Source organism: Hemitrygon akajei, unplaced genomic scaffold (genome assembly GCF_048418815.1).
Source record: "Hemitrygon akajei unplaced genomic scaffold, sHemAka1.3 Scf000039, whole genome shotgun sequence".
In the NCBI taxonomy this organism is placed as follows: Eukaryota; Metazoa; Chordata; class Chondrichthyes; order Myliobatiformes; family Dasyatidae; genus Hemitrygon; species Hemitrygon akajei.
Window position 1 is genome coordinate 1,238,936 of NW_027331925.1, and position 16,719 is coordinate 1,255,654.

At 44.7% G+C, this 16,719-nt stretch overlaps 1 protein-coding gene across 3 annotated transcripts; it reads left to right on the top strand.

The window, feature by feature from the left end:
* The first annotated feature begins 1,360 nt into the window (after positions 1–1,360).
* LOC140720276 (uncharacterized) lies at positions 1,361–16,379 on the top strand. Of its 3 annotated transcripts, XM_073035143.1 has the most exons (4): positions 1,361–1,730; positions 3,148–3,415; positions 8,506–8,633; positions 12,417–16,379. In XM_073035143.1, the coding sequence occupies exon 4, from the start codon at positions 12,584–12,586 to the stop codon at positions 14,855–14,857; it is 2,274 nt and encodes a 757-aa protein (XP_072891244.1). In that variant the 5' UTR covers positions 1,361–1,730; positions 3,148–3,415; positions 8,506–8,633; positions 12,417–12,583; the 3' UTR covers positions 14,858–16,379. The 3 variants fall into 3 exon arrangements, with proteins under 3 accessions (XP_072891244.1, XP_072891245.1, XP_072891246.1); XM_073035144.1 differs by lacking the exon at positions 8,506–8,633; XM_073035145.1 differs by lacking the exons at positions 1,361–1,730; positions 3,148–3,415; positions 8,506–8,633 and adding an exon at positions 11,809–12,135.
* Positions 16,380–16,719: the final 340 nt, after the last annotated feature.

The window sequence follows — 16,719 nt, forward strand, 5'->3', positions numbered from 1 at the left end:
ATTATTTTACTGATAGGTGCTTCCACGTCAGCTTATTATCCATCCACATACTGAGAAATCTTACCACTAACACTTCCTCAAGATATTAATCATATAATTTAAAATCAAGTGCAAGCCTATTAATGTTGTTTGTAAACCACGTAATGTGTTTTAACGACTAAAAGCTTAAACTCCTCATCAATCTGCCCACAGTTTTACCTATTAATTGTAAATTGCAATTAATACCTCTAATCTATAAAGCTACATCATCTGTATATTGTGATTTACCCAGGGTATCCCACTTTCCCATCTCAGAGAAAATATCATTAATCATAATATTAAATAATGAAGGGCTACAAATACTGCCCTGTGGGATCCCATTCTCTATCTCATAGAAGCACAAACATAACATGCCGACCGGTACTTGGACAGTCCATCCAAAAAAACCTCCAAAAAATTATACAATGTCCTCCTCACTCCTAATTTAATCAAAAGTCCTTTCTTCCATATCATTTCCCTTTTCAGTATCAAAAATTACTACTATTACAACATCTTTATTTAATTGTGCTTTCCAATATCATCTTCCAAACCTAAAACTGAATCTAATGACATTTCACCCTTCCAAAATCCACTCTAATAAAACACTTTATCACCACTCTTTCCAAAATATTACTCAGGCGCTTGATTACCGTACATTCCATAAGTTTACATAAATGAGACATTCACGATATAGGCCCTTAACTAGAAGGATCAAATGGGGATCTGCCAGGTTTCAGAATAGGCACCACTATTTCCATTTTCCATGAGGAAAGTAAATGCACAATTCTAACATTTAGTCTTTTCACAAAAGAGAATTATAGACAATTACAATTTCAAATATCACTCTTTCCTGGGGACACCAGACCTGCATTATTAAAAGACTTCTTAAATTCATACAAAGAAATCTCTCCATCAGTGATACTATCATTGCTACAGCTGACTTCCAGCACATCATTCCAGCACTGAAAAACATATCCCTACATTGTTTAACTTCTTCACTTAAATTATCCTGATTATGAATCTCAACAAATGACCCAGCCAGTAACACAACCTTCCCTGTTTCAGTAACAATCATTTTGCCCTCATTAATCAACACTGGAATATTATGATCCCCACAAATCCCCCCATTTTCTAAATCATATCCTAAACAATTCCAAGTTTGATATCCCTTCCAATATTATCTCCATATAACCTCCAGTAAATCACCTACTTCCTCACCACGGCCTTTGCCCTTTTATTGTTAATAATGTAACTCGGAGACTGATGCACCATCACATAAAAACTCACATTTCTCCCAATTTGCTTCCTGTCCCGTTATAAATCCAAATCCAAACTCATAAAGACAGGAAGGCTGACTGACGTTCACATAAACTAATCACCCTCTGAGTTCCCATTTGAGCGACAGGCACTACACCCAATAACAGCAGGGGTCAGTGTTACGTCTGAGATACGATAGGCTGGAGGAAATCGGCCCATGATCAGCCCCTCCTCTTCCGCTCCATCGCCATGGCGGAGATCAGCGATTCGCTTCTGTCGGTGTGGCCGGCCTCGGCGCCCACAAGGACGGGTGTGATTCCCCTTCGCGCCTCGGTGGGTCTGTTTCGGTGACGTCTGTGGTGGCTGACGAAACATGCTTCGACAGGGAGCGAGAGAGGACCAATGACTACAACTCCCAGAAGGCCCCACTGATGACGTTGTGGTGTTGTTCAGGGGTAAGGTATCAAAGCAAAATGGAGGAAAATGTAATGCATTACGTTTTCTGTACTGTGTCGTGCCTTCAATAAAAAATTAAATTAAAAGAGAGATTCCAGCGAGAAATAGATAGAACATAGAACAATACAGCACAGTACAGGCCCTTCGGCCCACAATGTTGTGCCGACCCTTAAACTCTGCCTCCCTAAATTTACATTCCTCCATATTCCTGTCTAATAGTCTCTTAAACTTCACTAGTGTATCTGCCTCCACCATTGACTCGGGCAGTGCATTCCACACACCAACCACTCTCTTGAGTATAAAATCTTCCTCTAATATCCCACTTGAACTTCCCTCCCCTTACCTTAAAGCCATGTCCTCTTGTATTGAGCAGTGGTACCCTGGGGAAGAGGCGCTGGCCGTCCACTCTATCCATTCCCCTTAATATCAACTATACCTCTATCATTTCTCCTCTCATCCTCCTTCTCTCCAGAGAGTAAAGCCCTGGCTCCCTTAATCTCTGATCATAATCCATACTCTCTAAACCAGGCAGCATTCTGGTAAATCTCCTCTGTACCCTTTCCAATGCTTCCACATCCTTCTTTTTGTGAGGTGACCAGAACTGGACAGAGTACTCCAAGTTTGGCCCAACCAGAGTTTTATAAAGCTGCATCATTACATCGCGACTCTTAAACTCTGTCCCTCGACTTATGAAAGATAACACCCCATAAGCTTTCTTAACTACTCTGTCTACCTGTGAGGCAACTTTCAGGGATCTGTGGACATGAGCCCCAGATCCCTCTTCTCCTCCACACTTCCAAGCATCCTGCCATTTACTTTGTACTCTGCCTTGGAGTTTGTCCTTCCAAAGTGTACCACCTCACCCTTCTCCAGGTTGAACTCTATCTGCCTCTTCTCAGCCCACTCCTGCATCCTATCAATGTCTCTCTGCAATCTTTGACAATCCTCTGCAATATCCACAACACCACCAACCTTTGTGTCTTCTACAAACTTGCCAACCCATCCTTCTACCCCCACATCCAGGTCATTAATAAAAATCACGAAAGGTAGGGGTCTCGGAACTGATCCTTGTGGGACACCACTAGTCACAACCTTCCAATCCGAATGTACTCCCTCCACCACAACTCTCTGCTTTCTGCAGGCAAGCCAATTCTGAATCCACCTGGTCAAACATCCCTGGATCCCATGCCTTCTGACATTCTGAATAAGCCTACCGTGTGGAACCTTATCAAATGCATTACTAAAATCCATGTAGATCACATCCACTGCATTACCCTCATCTATATGCCTGCTCACCTCTTAAAAGAGGCTTGTTAGACACGATTTGCCCTTCAGAAAGCCATGCTGACTGTCACTGATCAGACCATGATTCTCTAAATGCCAATAAATCCTATCTTTGTGAATCTTTTCCAACAGCTTTCCCACCACAGATGTAAGGATCAATGGTCTATAATTATCCAGACTATCCCTACGACCCTTTTTGAACAAGGGGACAACATTCGCCTCCCTCCAATCCTCCGGGACCATTCCCATGGACAATGAGGACATAATGATCCTAGCCAGAGGCTCAGCAATCTATTTCCTCGCCTCGGATGCAGAACTGGGAAGTGGCAGATGGAGTTCAACACAGATGAAGAGGTTCATTTCTGCAGGTCAAATTTGAACACAGAATATAATATTAATGGTAAGACTCTTGGTAGTGTGGAGGGTCAGACAGATCTTCGGGTCCATGTCCATACGAAACTCAAAGCTGCTGTGGAAGTTGACAGTGTTGTTAGGAAGACGTCTGGTGTGATGGCCTTCATCAACCATGGGATTGAGTTCAAGGGCTGTGAGGTGATGTTGAAGCTATATTTCTCCTAACCTGTACATACGTAACTGTACCCCAACACGGCAGGGCTGTGGGCTTAGTTGGACCCCACTTGGGAGTCCTGTGTTCAGTTCTGGTGGCCTCACTACAGGAAGGATGTGGATACTATAGAGAGTGTAGAGTAGATTTACAAGGATGTTGCTCTTGGATTGGAGAGCATGCCTTATGAGAATAGATTGAGTGCAGGCCTTTCCTTCTTGGAGCGACGGAGGATGAGAGGTGACCTGATAGAGGTGTATAAGATGATGAGAGGCTTTGACCACGTGGATAGCCAGAGGCATTTTTCCAGGCTTGAAGTGACTAACACGAGGGGACGTAGTTTTAAGCTGCTTGGAAGTCGGTACCGAGGGAATGTCAGGGGTAAGTTTCTTACACAGAGAGTGGTGGGTGCATGGAATGCACTGCCTGCAGTGATGGTGGAGGTGGATACAATAGGATATTTTAAGAGACTCTTAGATAGGTTCATGGAGCTTAGAAACATAGAGGGATATACGATTAGGAAATCCTAGGCAGTCTCTAGAGTAGGTTACATGGTCGGTACAACATTGTGGGCTGAAGAGCCTGTAATGTGCTGTAGATTTCTGTGTTCTGTGTCAAAGGCAGGCAGAGGGATTAGTTTAAATGGACAGGAGGACAGCATGGAAAGGTTGGGCCGAAGGGCCTGTTTTAGTGCCGTAAGGGAGGGGTTCTGTCCCAACCATCGACTCTATTCCCCTCAACAGATGCTGCCTGACTTGACAACGTTCTTGAAAAGTTGCATTCAGTTCCGCTTAGAATTCTGTACAAAGGATGTTTTGTGCTGGAAGAGTGCAGAGGAGATTCATCATGATTGAGGGGGCTTGTGTTCATAAGTCCATAAGGCATAGAAACAGAATTAGGCCATTCAGCCCATTGAGTCAGCCACCTTCCCATCATGGCTGATCCCAGATCGCACTCAATTCCAAATATCTGACCTCCTGCCATATCCTTTGATGCCCTGACCAATCAGGAAACGGTCAACTGCCGTCTTGAATATACCCACACACTCGGCCTCCACCGCAGTCTGTGGCAGAGCATTCCACAGATCCAATACACCTTGGCTAATAAAAAAAAAATCCTGCTTACCTCTGTTTGAAAAGGTGGCCCCTCAACTTTGTGGCTGTGCCCCACCACAGTAAATACCTTCTCCACATCCACCTTATCCAGTCCTTTCAACATTCGGTAGGTTTCAATGAGATGCCCCCGCATTTTTCTGAGTTCCAGTGAGCACAGGGTCAAAGCTGCCAAGTGCTGCTCATATTTTAACCCCTTTGTTACCAAAATCATCTTTCTGAACTTCCTCTGGACTCTCTCCAATGACAACACATCCTGTCTGAGATGTGGGGCCCAACACTGTTGACAATACTCCAAGTGTGGCCTGACTAGTGTCTTATAAAGCCTCAGCATTATCTCTTTGCTGTTATATTCATGGGGCGAGATTGGACTGTGTTGATCTACAGGGGGATCTTGGAATCCGAGTTCATAACTCCCAGATAGTGGTTCCATTATCAGGCAGTTATGTTGCAGTTATATAAATCTCTAGTTTAACCACATCTGGAGAATTGCATTCGAATACAGGAATAATGCGGAGGTTTCGGATGGTGAGTGGAAGAGGCTTAACAGGATGCTGCCTGGATAAAGTGAGACCGGACAATCTCGGGGAATTTTCTCCGGAGTGGCAGAGGCTGAGGGAGGTCTGACAGACGTTTACAGGAATGTGAGAGACACAGACAGAGTAGACCGCCGGGATTTTTTCTCTGAGGAGGAAATGTCCAATGCCAGTGGGCATGCACTTCAGGAGAAAGGGGGAACACATCCTCATTGGTCCTTTTTGCACTATTGAAGTATTTTGTAATTTAGTGCATTTTGTATCTTTTCTCTGGATAGCTGCTGTTGGGGAAAAAACAATTAGAAAAGACAATGACGTTAAAAACCTGACTCAGGATGTTTAAAGGAGATTTGCGTTTCAAGTTTTGTTTTTCATTCCCATAGTGGTTGGTGTCTGGAGTGAATATCGGGTGGTGGTGGAGGCAGATGTGATAGAGGTTATTAGATACCACGTGAATGTGAGGAGAATGGAGGGATGTGTTCCTTGTGTAGGCAGAAGGGATTGGTTTAGTAAGGCATGAAGTGTCCAGTTCAATTGGTTCAGAACAACACAGTGAGCAGAAGGGCCTGTTCAAGGACAAGTACAGCAAGCAGAGCAGGTAAACTGGATAAAGTGATCCCACTCAGAGAACAGACTGTGACGTCAGTGGATATATGCCGGCATCACAGTTCTCTCACCAAAGATACTTCACTGCTGGATAAAATGAAGTTTGTGATGTTTATAACCGATGTGATGAATTGTACTGATCAGACATCTCATCCTACTGAGGAAATTAAAATTATTGTGAAAGCTGCAGAAAGGTATCTCGGTGTAACTGGTGTTATGTGGTAAGCTGTAAATGAAGCTCTGATTTGTGGGGGTTTCTGCATCCCAGTCTACTTGTGAAGATATGTAATGGGATTGAAATATTGAAGTAAAATGCAAGAAGCCTGATTTTACATGGGCAACACTTTTAGCAGTTTATTTCTGATTTGTCAGATTCTGCCGATGTTATATCTGTTCAGGAAACCTGCACGTTTTAAATTTTATTCCTGTGCAGGATTATATTGTCATTTGGCTTGTCAGGTTAGTTGGTAGAGGGGTGGTGTTGTCAGTTTTATAAGGAAAGGGGCAGAGTATAGCGTTGTGAATGGGAATAAAATGTATCATGAACTTGTAGAAAATCTTGATTCAACAGGTATGTGTAATTTTCATTTGTGAAAATATTAACTTTCTGAATCGTATTTGGAGGTTTGGCCATCTACTTTTCTCATGGAAAATGGTTGTAGTAGTTCCCATTCTAAAACCTGGATCTCCCCGTCTGATCCTCCTTCTTGTAGGCCAATATCATTAAGGTCTCATTTATGTAAACTTGTGGAATGTATGGTAATTGGGTGTTTGAATTATATTTTTGATAAAAGAGGTAATTTCACGTTTTATCAGAGGGGAGTTTGGAACGGTAGAATAAGACCATAAGACAAAGGAGCAGAAGTCGGTCATTCGGCCCATCGAGTCTGCTCTGCCATTTTATCATGAGCTGATCCATTTTCCCATTTAGTCCCACTCCGCCGCCTTCTCACCATAACCTTTGATATCCTGGCTACTCAAATACCCAGCAATCTCTGCCTTAAATAACATTGGAATCAGTTTGGGTTTGGAAGATCATATTAGGAACGTACAGTTAAATAAAGATGTTGTAATAGCAATATTTGTGATATTGAAAAGGCAAATAATATTTATTGACGGATGGACTTTTGATTAATTTTTGGAACTGCAATTGAGAGGGCTATTGTACAATTTTTTTCTGATTGTTTCTATTTGTACGTCTTGTAAAGGTATGGGTGGGCAAGTATGACATTGAATTCATTTTTATATTTGGAAGATGGTATTAGTAAAGCCAGTTAAATATAGATGTTGTAACAGCGGTATTTTTACTATTCAAAAGGCAGATGGTATTTATGGAAGGAAAGAATTTTTATGAAATTGTGGAAATGAGGATGGAGGGGCTATTATCTAACTTTGAGTTGTTTTAATTGAACGTTTTGTGTCAGGTATGGGTGGGAAAGTTATATTCAGGTTGTTATGAGATAGAGACTGGAATCCCACAGGCAGTATTTATTATTTTATATTATAATTAATAATATTTTTCTTTGAGACAGGTTTTGGAGTGTATAAATCCCTATATGCAGATGATGGAGGTTTATGGATCAGAGGTAGAAATTTCAATTTTTCTGTATATAGGATGCATTCGCAATTAATGAGGTCGAAAAGTTGGCAAATAGATGGGACAAGTTATGTGTTTTACAGACAGGATTAATGAACCTGCACTTGCTTGGAAATGATAGGAACTAATATGGTCAAACTCCTTAAAAGGTGTCAGTGGTAAGATTTCCAGGCATGTGGATGGATAATAAGCTGACATGGAAGCACTGGATCAGAAAATAATTGATAAACATTAAATATTCTCAGTTATCCCTGCGGATATTCTAGGGTGTTACATGAAAGTATTTGTTGACCAATATCATTTGTTCAATTGGATCTGTTCTTGATTATAGTTGTGGTTTATAGATCAGCTTCAGCTTCAACTTTATTTTGTTTGGGTGTGATACAAGCACAGGCTTTGAGATTGTGTTGTGGTGCAGTCAGGTCGTCCCCTGTTTCGGCTTTACTGGCTGAAATTATGGAGTTTGAATTTAATGTTAACATACTGGATTAATTTAAGGGGGAAGAAATGAGTTGCTGGTAAAGGTGTGTTGGAGGACTGTTGGGAACTTCACAAGAAGAGTGTTTTTAGTTTTCGTTGCCTGGGTTCTTATCATGCTTGAAATATGTGTTTGTTGGGTTGTGCAAAATGTCCCACAGTAGTGTTCTTGGTAACCCCACCTTGTTTCTTTCAATGCCTTTAGTTGAGTATAGGATACATGATTTAATGAAGTCTAACAATTCTGTTCTGCCTGAGAATTTGTTGGTTCAGTGTACATTAAGGAAATTATTGAGAAAGTTTAACAATTTTCCAGAGGATCAAAATATAATTTAACTGGGATTGTTGATGTTGCTGTGTTATGCGTGAATTATTGGTAATGATAAAGAAACGACCTACCAGATATTTATCAGCATTTACAACAGAATCGCTTGTCATCATTTCGTGCTTACAGTGGGTGGAGGAATTTTTTTCCCTGCAAAGTTGTAATTCGCTCAGATTCCCTTTCGGTTTTGAAGAGTCTTAAAACAGGTCTCATTCTCACAGTAGGTCAGATTTACTGCTGGAAACTCATCAAACATTGTTTCATATTCAAAGGACTGGATTCGAGGTGTGCTCTGATTTGGGGTGCATGAAGACACGGTGAGCAGTCGGGTTCTGAGGAGTCGGTGGACCAGAGGGATCTGTGAACACAGATTCATAATTACTTGAAAGTGGCGTCACAGGTAGATAGCGTCGAAATGAGAGGTTTTGGCACATTGGACTTCATAAATCAAAGTACTGAGTACAGGAGATGGGATGTTATGTTGAAGTTGTATAAGACGTTGGTCAGGCCTAATCTGAAGTATTGTGTGTAGTTTTTGTTACCTGCCTGAAGGAAAATTATCAACAAAATAGAAAGAGTGCAGAGAAAATTTACAATACGTTTGCTGGGACTTGAGGACTCGAGCTTTAGGAAAAGCTGAGGACTTTATTCCCTTTAATGTTGGAAAATGAAGGGGGATTTCGCAGATTTGTACAAAATTATGAGTGTTGTTGACAGGGTAAATGCAGGCAGGATTTTTCCTCTGAGGTTGGGTGAGATGGGAACTGGAGGTCGCAGTTTAAGGGTGGAAGGTGAAATATTTCAGAGGAATCTGAATGAGATTTCCTTAACTCAGAGGGTGGAGAGGGTGTGGGAAGAGCTGTCAGTGGAAGTTATGGATTTCATTGTAGAAAAGTTTGGATCAGTACATAGACGGGAGGGGTATTGAGGGCCATGGTCCAGCTGCGGTGATGGGACTCGGTAGAATAACAATTCGGTACGGACTAAATGGGAAAAAGGGTTTGTTTGTTTGTTATAGTGCCCTTTGACTCCAAATAAAGTGTCGATAGGGAATTGGTTGGGAATGTTGTCGGGAAGCAAACGATGTGCTTTCAGGATTTCCTGCTGGGGACAGAAGCGAATTGATACTGGATATCCATGGTCAAAGTGTGGCGATCAGAGCCAGGGATTGTAAAGTTGTAAAATATCTCTTTCGTCCTCTTTGGCTCAAACTCTCCCCACTCTCCTGCCCCCATTTTCACCCCTTCCCACTTTTGCCACCTCTGCTTTCCCGTTCCCTCACCGTCTCTTTCTCTCCATCTCTTGTCTCCCACTCCCTCATTCTTTCTCTTCCTCCTCTCCCCTCACCTATTTTCCTCTCTTCCACACACTCTCTCTCTCTCCTCTCTTCATCCGTTCCCTTCCCCACTGACGCACCCTTGTCCTCAGCACATTCCTCCCTGCCCTATCCACTCACTCACTCACCTTCTTCTCTCCCTTTATTGTCTCTTTCTCCCTTACTACCCAACGCTTCACCTGCCTCTCGCCTTCTCCCCAGTTCCTCCATTACTGCAGCTCGTTTTCCCGGCCACCCTCCCGTCCCCACATCCCCCACCCCGCACTGTGATGACGGTTGACTCGCACAGTGAATTGTCTGATGTTGTGTCATTCTTCGTTGTTTGGACAGTGACAATGTTCTCTCAGAGATGAAGGCTTGTGGTTTCCGGGAGAGGCCAGTTTGTTCCCTTTCTGTGTGCTACAGAATAGGCGGGGGAGGGGAGTGTGGAGGAGAGAGGAGAGAAAGAGAGAGAGAGAGACTAAATATATATAGCCTCAATCTCTTTCTCCCTGTCCTCCTCTCTTCATCCGTTCTCATCCACACTGCCCCACTCTTTCCTCCACACATTCCTCCCTAATCTTCCGCATTTTCTGTCGCCTGTTTCCCCGCCATCCACCCGTCCCCACATCCCCCACCCCACACTGTGATGACGGTTGACTCGCACAGTGAATTATAGATGTTGTGTAATTCTTCGTTGTTCGGAAAGCAGCAATGTTCTCTCAGAAGCCGAAGGGGTGTGGTTTCCGGGAGAGGCCAATTTGTTCCCTTTCTGTGTGCTGCAGAATAGGCGGGGGAGGGGATGTGAAGTAGACGGGATAGCCGTGTGTTCTCAGTAGCTACGCCGTCACGACAAAGACTGAGCGCTGTCTGCGAGCTGGTCTCTGATACAAACACACACAGACACACAAACACACACAGACACATACGGGGACACATATGAACACACAGAGATTCAGACATACAGAAATACTTTAAAAATAAATGCAGTTTGCATTTTGAACGTTTTAAGATGGATGTCGCTATTTTGTGAACTGTTTGAAATGATTCTTGCTCTGGGATAATCTAGTGTGCTTGTGGGGATGTCAGCGGGTTTGGGGGTTCACATGGAAATGGGTCTGCACATTGATTTGCGGATGTGCGAAGGTTTCAGGGTATGTTGGTGAATCTGGATTTTGGAGTGTCGGTGAATTTGGGGGTCACACTGCTTTGGGCATTTGAGGGTGCACGGGGATTTGAGAGTATGCAGGGCTGCACACAGATTTGGATGTCTCAGCGGATTTGGGGTTGCAGTCGGATTTGGGGGTGTAATGAATCTTAGGACCTTTTCATTTATAGATACTTCAGGAACAAATGCACTTTGAAATTTGAACTTTGATCTTGCCATTAGGTTTGAGGTGGAGACAGCTGTTTTGTGAAGTTTTTGAAATCATTCTTGCTCTGTGATAATCTAATGTGCATGTGGGATGTCAGCGGGGTTGGGGTGCGCACGGATCTGGGTATGTTGGTGGATTTGGGAGTGCCGGCAGGTTTGGGGTGCGCACGGATCTGGGTATGTTGGTGGATTTGGGAGTGTCGGCAGGTTTGGGGTGCGCACGGATCTGGGTATGTAGGTGGATTTGGGAGTGTTGGCAGGTTTGGGGTGCGCACGGATCTGGGTATGTAGGTGGATTTGGGAGTGCCGGCAGGTTTGGGGTGCGCACGGATCTGGGTATGTAGGTGGATTTGGGAGTGCCGGCAGGTTTGGGGTGCGCACGGATCTGGGTATGTAGGTGGATTTGGGAGTGCCGGCAGGTTTGGGGTGCGCACGGATCTGGGTATGTAGGTGGATTTGGGAGTGCCGGCAGGTTTGGGGTGCGCACGGATCTGGGTATGTTGGTGGATTTGGGAGTGCCGGCAGGTTTGGGGTGCGCACGGATCTGGGTATGTAGGTGGATTTGGGAGTGCCGGCAGGTTTGGGGTGCGCACGGATCTGGGTATGTAGGTGGATTTGGGAGTGCCGGCAGGTTTGGGGTGCGCACGGATCTGGGTATGTAGGTGGATTTGGGAGTGCCGGCAGGTTTGGGGTGCGCACGGATCTGGGTATGTAGGTGGATTTGGGAGTGCCGGCAGGTTTGGGGTGCGCACGGATCTGGGTATGTAGGTGGATTTGGGAGTGCCGGCAGGTTTGGGGTGCGCACGGATCTGGGTATGTAGGTGGATTTGGGAGTGCCGGCAGGTTTGGGGTGCGCACGGATCTGGGTATGTTGGTGGATTTGGGAGTGCCGGCAGGTTTGGGGTGCGCATGGATTTGTCGATGCACACTGATTTGGGGGTGAACACTGTGTGCTGCCTTTATGGCAGTTATTTAGTTTATAATATTTTCGCGTAGTAATTTGTTAGCATTTTTAGTTAAAGTTAGGATTGTTTAAATCAATTGATTTGTCTGTAATACATCGCGGCTGCGATGACGTCACATCCGGGTTCGCCGCGTCTTGTGGGGAATTACCGGTTTGAGATTCACGCAAGGGTGGGGGTCACTCACATGTGCGACCATAACGCTGACTAGGGTCTCTCTATGCACCAAAGACACAGTGAAAGCAACGCTGTAAGTCATTAGATAATCGGTATTTTGAGTTAAAATGTTAACGCCGATTCTGTTAAAAGTAACGACGGTCGGTAAGGTTTACCTTTTCGTCAGTTAAAGAGTCGGGATAGTTTGTATTGAAGTGTATCTAAAGCAGCCAATGGAGCAGCTAGATTCTGACTGTATGCTGCACTTTAATGTAATGTAGTTATTGTAGTTTTACCTTTGCAAGTATTCACAATGTAAACGTGATATTTAGAAGGGAACAAACACTGTACCAATCTTGTATTGTTTTTCAACAGTTTTCACCATGCGTTAATGTGAAGAGTGAACAGTAAATGGTTAATCTTACTGCGGTCTCGTTTGCATTGATTCTGGTTTATCTCGACGTTTACCTCGGCGTTACTTCACACCCGAGCGAGAAGGTTACAGTGAAAAAGCGGCATTATCAGGTGTTTAAAGTGCAGCCATGTCAACCCGATCCAGCATCAAGTCGTTGTCAAAGTCATCGTCATCCTGCGACAGGGGCAGTAGGGCATCAAGTAAGGCCACCCAAGCAAGAGCGAAAGCAGAAGCCGCCAAGGTGCGAGCGCGCTTTGCCAAAGAAGAATTAGAAGTAAAGATGAAAGCGGCTGCCAGAGAAGCCGAAAACCAGAAGGAAAAGGCTGCCAGAGAAGCCGAAGCGGCCGCCAGAGAAGCCGAAAACCAGAAGGAAAAGGCCGCCAGAGAAGCCGAAGCGGCTGCCAGAGAAGCCGAAAACGAATTGGAAAGGAAAAGGGTAGAGGCACGGTTAGAAGCGCTGAAGCTAGAACGAGAAGCAGCAGCTGCCGAGGTGGAAGCAGAGTTAATAGAAGACGCCGAAGAAATGCATGATCCGAAGGACGGAAAATCTACCTCAGAAAAGATCGGATTGGAACGTACAAGGAACTATGTCCAATCTCAAATGGAATGGAAGACTCTTTCTTCCTCTCCTTACTTATTCGATAACGTCCCACTTCACGAGGAGTCTTGGAGAGGCCCGACGGCATCACGTCCATCCGAGGAAGATAATTTACCCTCGCAACGCCGCGATGAATCCAGGAATGAAAGGGCTCACGACAAGTACTTCTCGACACCGAACTTACCGGATTTGGGGAGAAGAGAGGCAAAGACTGAGTCCAGACCAGCAAATCCCATAACAGATGTACGCCCTCAGTCATGTACCTGTGGACATGTTCCCTCAGCCCGCACGCCACCTGCAGATGAATCCGCAGCACGGTATTTCGCACGACGGGATCTCGTCACTTCAGGACTATACCAGTTCGACGATAAACCTGAAAATTACCGTGCATGGTACTCCACTTTCACCAACGCTATCGACGGATTCCAGCTCAGAGCAACCCAGGAGTTGGATCTTATGGCAAAATGGCTGGGAAAAGAATCATGCGAACAGGTGAGACGCATGCGTTCAGTGTACATCAACAAACCCGAGCTAGCATTGAAGAAAACATGGGAGAGACTTCAGGAGGGCTACGGAGCCCCCGAAATTATTGAGGCGGCGCTATGCCAACGTTTGGGAAATTTTCCTAAGGTGTCAGCCAAGGACCACACCAAGCTAAGAGAATTCGGAGATTTACTCATGGAGATTCAAGGCGCCAAAGAAGATGGCCACTCAGCTGGTCTAGTATACCTAGACACTCCAACCGGGATTAGACAACTCGTGGACAAACTTCCATTTGGGCTGCAGGACAGGTGGTTGTCCGTTGCCTCAGATTACAAGGAAGAACACGAAGGTCAATTCCCTCCCTTCGAGTATTTCACCAGGTTCGTGTGCAAGGAGGCGAAGAAGCGAAACGATCCTAGCCTCATAGGTCCAGGAAGCAGTACAATTTACACCAAGCCAGATAAATCCACTTCGAATAATTCCAACATTACTAAACCAGTCTCAGCGCTTAAGACTGAAGTCCTTACAACTAACAACGACTCTAGCAAGAATTGTTCATTGCATAACAAACCCCACCCCCTCAAAAGATGCAGAACGTTTAGGGAAAAACCCCTTGAAGAGAAGAAGGCCCTCCTCGAGGAGAAAGGAATATGCTTTAGATGCTGTTCCTCGACCTCTCACTGTGCGAGAGAGTGTACGATCGCCGTGAAGTGCCTGGAATGTGATAGCACTAATCACGACTGGGCCATGCATCCTGGCCCGTCACCGCAAACCGACAACGCTCCTTCACCCCCACAACAGGACGGCGGGGAGGGAGAAGCTCACTCCAGGACAACTGTTGTCAGCTCGAGCTGTACGGAAGTTTGCGGTCAAGCTCTGGCAAGCCGTTCTTGTTCAAAGATCTGTCTCACTAAGGTGTACCCTAAGGGAGCCAAAGACAAGGCCATCAAAGCCTACGTAATTCTGGACGATCAGAGCAACCGCTCGCTAGTCAGTCCAAAGTTCTTTAACTTGTTCAGCATTGAGAGTGAGCAGTTCCCATACTACCTTAGAACTTGCTCAGGCAACATGAAAACTTACGGAAGGAGGGCCGAAGGCTTCCAGATCGAGTCCCTGGATGGTAAAGTCCTCATCTGTCTCCCCCCACTCGTAGAGTGCGAGAAAATCTTGAATAACCGCACTGAGATCCCGACGCCAAGTGCGGTGCTACACCAACCACATCTCCACCACATCGCCAAACACATCCCAGAGCTGGATCCAGAAGCAGAAATACTCCTGCTATTAGGGAGGGATGTTCTCCGGGTACACAAGGTTAGGTAGCAGGTCAATGGACCACACGACGCCCCCTTTGCCCAACGCCTGGATCTGGGCTGGGTGGTGATAGGAGAGGTGTGCCCTGGCAACATACACAAATCAACGGTTAACACACTCAAGACCAATGTGCTAGAGAGTAGCCGCCATATGATTCTTCAACACCGCACAAGTTCCATGTGCGTCCAGGAAGCACCACAAGGCTTTAACAAGCGCAAAGTAACTGACGAGACGCTGGGTCAGTCTGTCTTTGCTCAAAAGGAGCATGATAATAAACTCGCTCCATCGGCTCAAGACGCCATCATCTTAAAAACGGAGGACACCAAGGTCTTCAGAGACAAAGCAAATAGTGGGGTCGCCCCACTACCTTTCAGAGAACCACGCCAGTGCTTGCCAAACAACAAAGAGCAGGCAGTCAAGCGGTTCACACCCTTGCAAAAAACCACGAAAAGGAGACCTGAGATGCAGCAAAGCATCCGATCGACCCACGAGGTACTGGGCACACCAATGGCAGAGGTCACAGCCATTATGAATGCACGACCACTCCTACCCGTGTCTTCTGACCCGGAAAACCCCTTCATACTGTCGCCATCAATGCTCCTTACGCAGAAGGCAGGAGCTGCCCCTCCACCAGGGGACTTCTCCGATAAGGACCTGTACACAAAGCAATGGAGAAGGGACCTTCAGGTTGGAGATTTAGTCCTGCTCAAGGACAAGCAAATCGCCGGCAACTGCTGGCCAATGGCCAGAATCACTGCCACATTCCCTAGTAGGGATGGACATGTCAGGGAAGTCGAGTTGAAAACTACCGACCAAGGCAATGTGACAATTTACCAAAGGCCCGTTACAGAAGTCATTCTACTTCTACCTAATGACTGATTTAGAGACTGAAGTTTGTATTATGTTCATTGTGACCTTACGAAGGTCAAGCGGGGAGTGTGCTGCCTTTATGGCAGTTATTTAGTTTATAATATTTTCGCATAGTAATTTGTTAGCATTTTTTAGTTAAAGTTAGGATTGTTTAAATCAATTGATTTGTCTGTAATACATCGCGGCTGCGATGACGTCACATCCGGGTTCGCCGCGTCTTGTGGGGAATTACCGGTTTGAGATTCACGCAAGGGTGGGGGTCACTCACATGTGCGACCATAACGCTGACTAGGGTCTCTCTATGCACCAAAGACACAGTGAAAGCAACGCTGTAAGTCATTAGATAATCGGTATTTTGAGTTAAAATGTTAACGCCGATTCTGTTAAAAGTAACGACGGTCGGTAAGGTTTACCTTTTCGTCAGTTAAAGAGTCGGGATAGTTTGTATTGAAGTGTATCTAAAGCAGCCAATGGAGCAGCTAGATTCTGACTGTATGCTGCACTTTAATGTAATGTAGTTATTGTAGTTTTACCTTTGCAAGTATTCACAATGTAAATGTGATATTTAGAAGGGAACAAACACTGTACCAATCTTGTATTGTTTTTCAACAGTTTTCACCATGCGTTAATGTGAAGAGTGAACAGTAAATGGTTAATCTTACTGCGGTCTCGTTTGCATTGATTCTGGTTTATCTCGACGTTTACCTCGGCGTTACTTCACACCCGAGCGAGAACGTTACAGTGATTAAGGGGATCTATATTTTTTTGCAGATTTATTTATTTTTATTATCATTTATTTTGTGATGGTCGATTGATGACTTTTGAAGAGTTAATTAGAAAATATTCTCTCATACACACTTTCTGCAATATCTTCAGGTTAGAAATTTTTTACAAAAATAATTATCTGAGTTTCCATATATGCAAGAATCTGATTTGTTGCATACTATTTTGAATATGAATCCTTTAGTAAGAGGTTCCATTGGTAGAATTTATAATTTATT

Coding starts and splice junctions, on each gene's coding strand:
- LOC140720276 (XM_073035143.1), top strand. CDS start 12,584: ATGTCAACCCGATCCAGCATCAAGTCGTTGTCAAAGTCATCGTCATCC.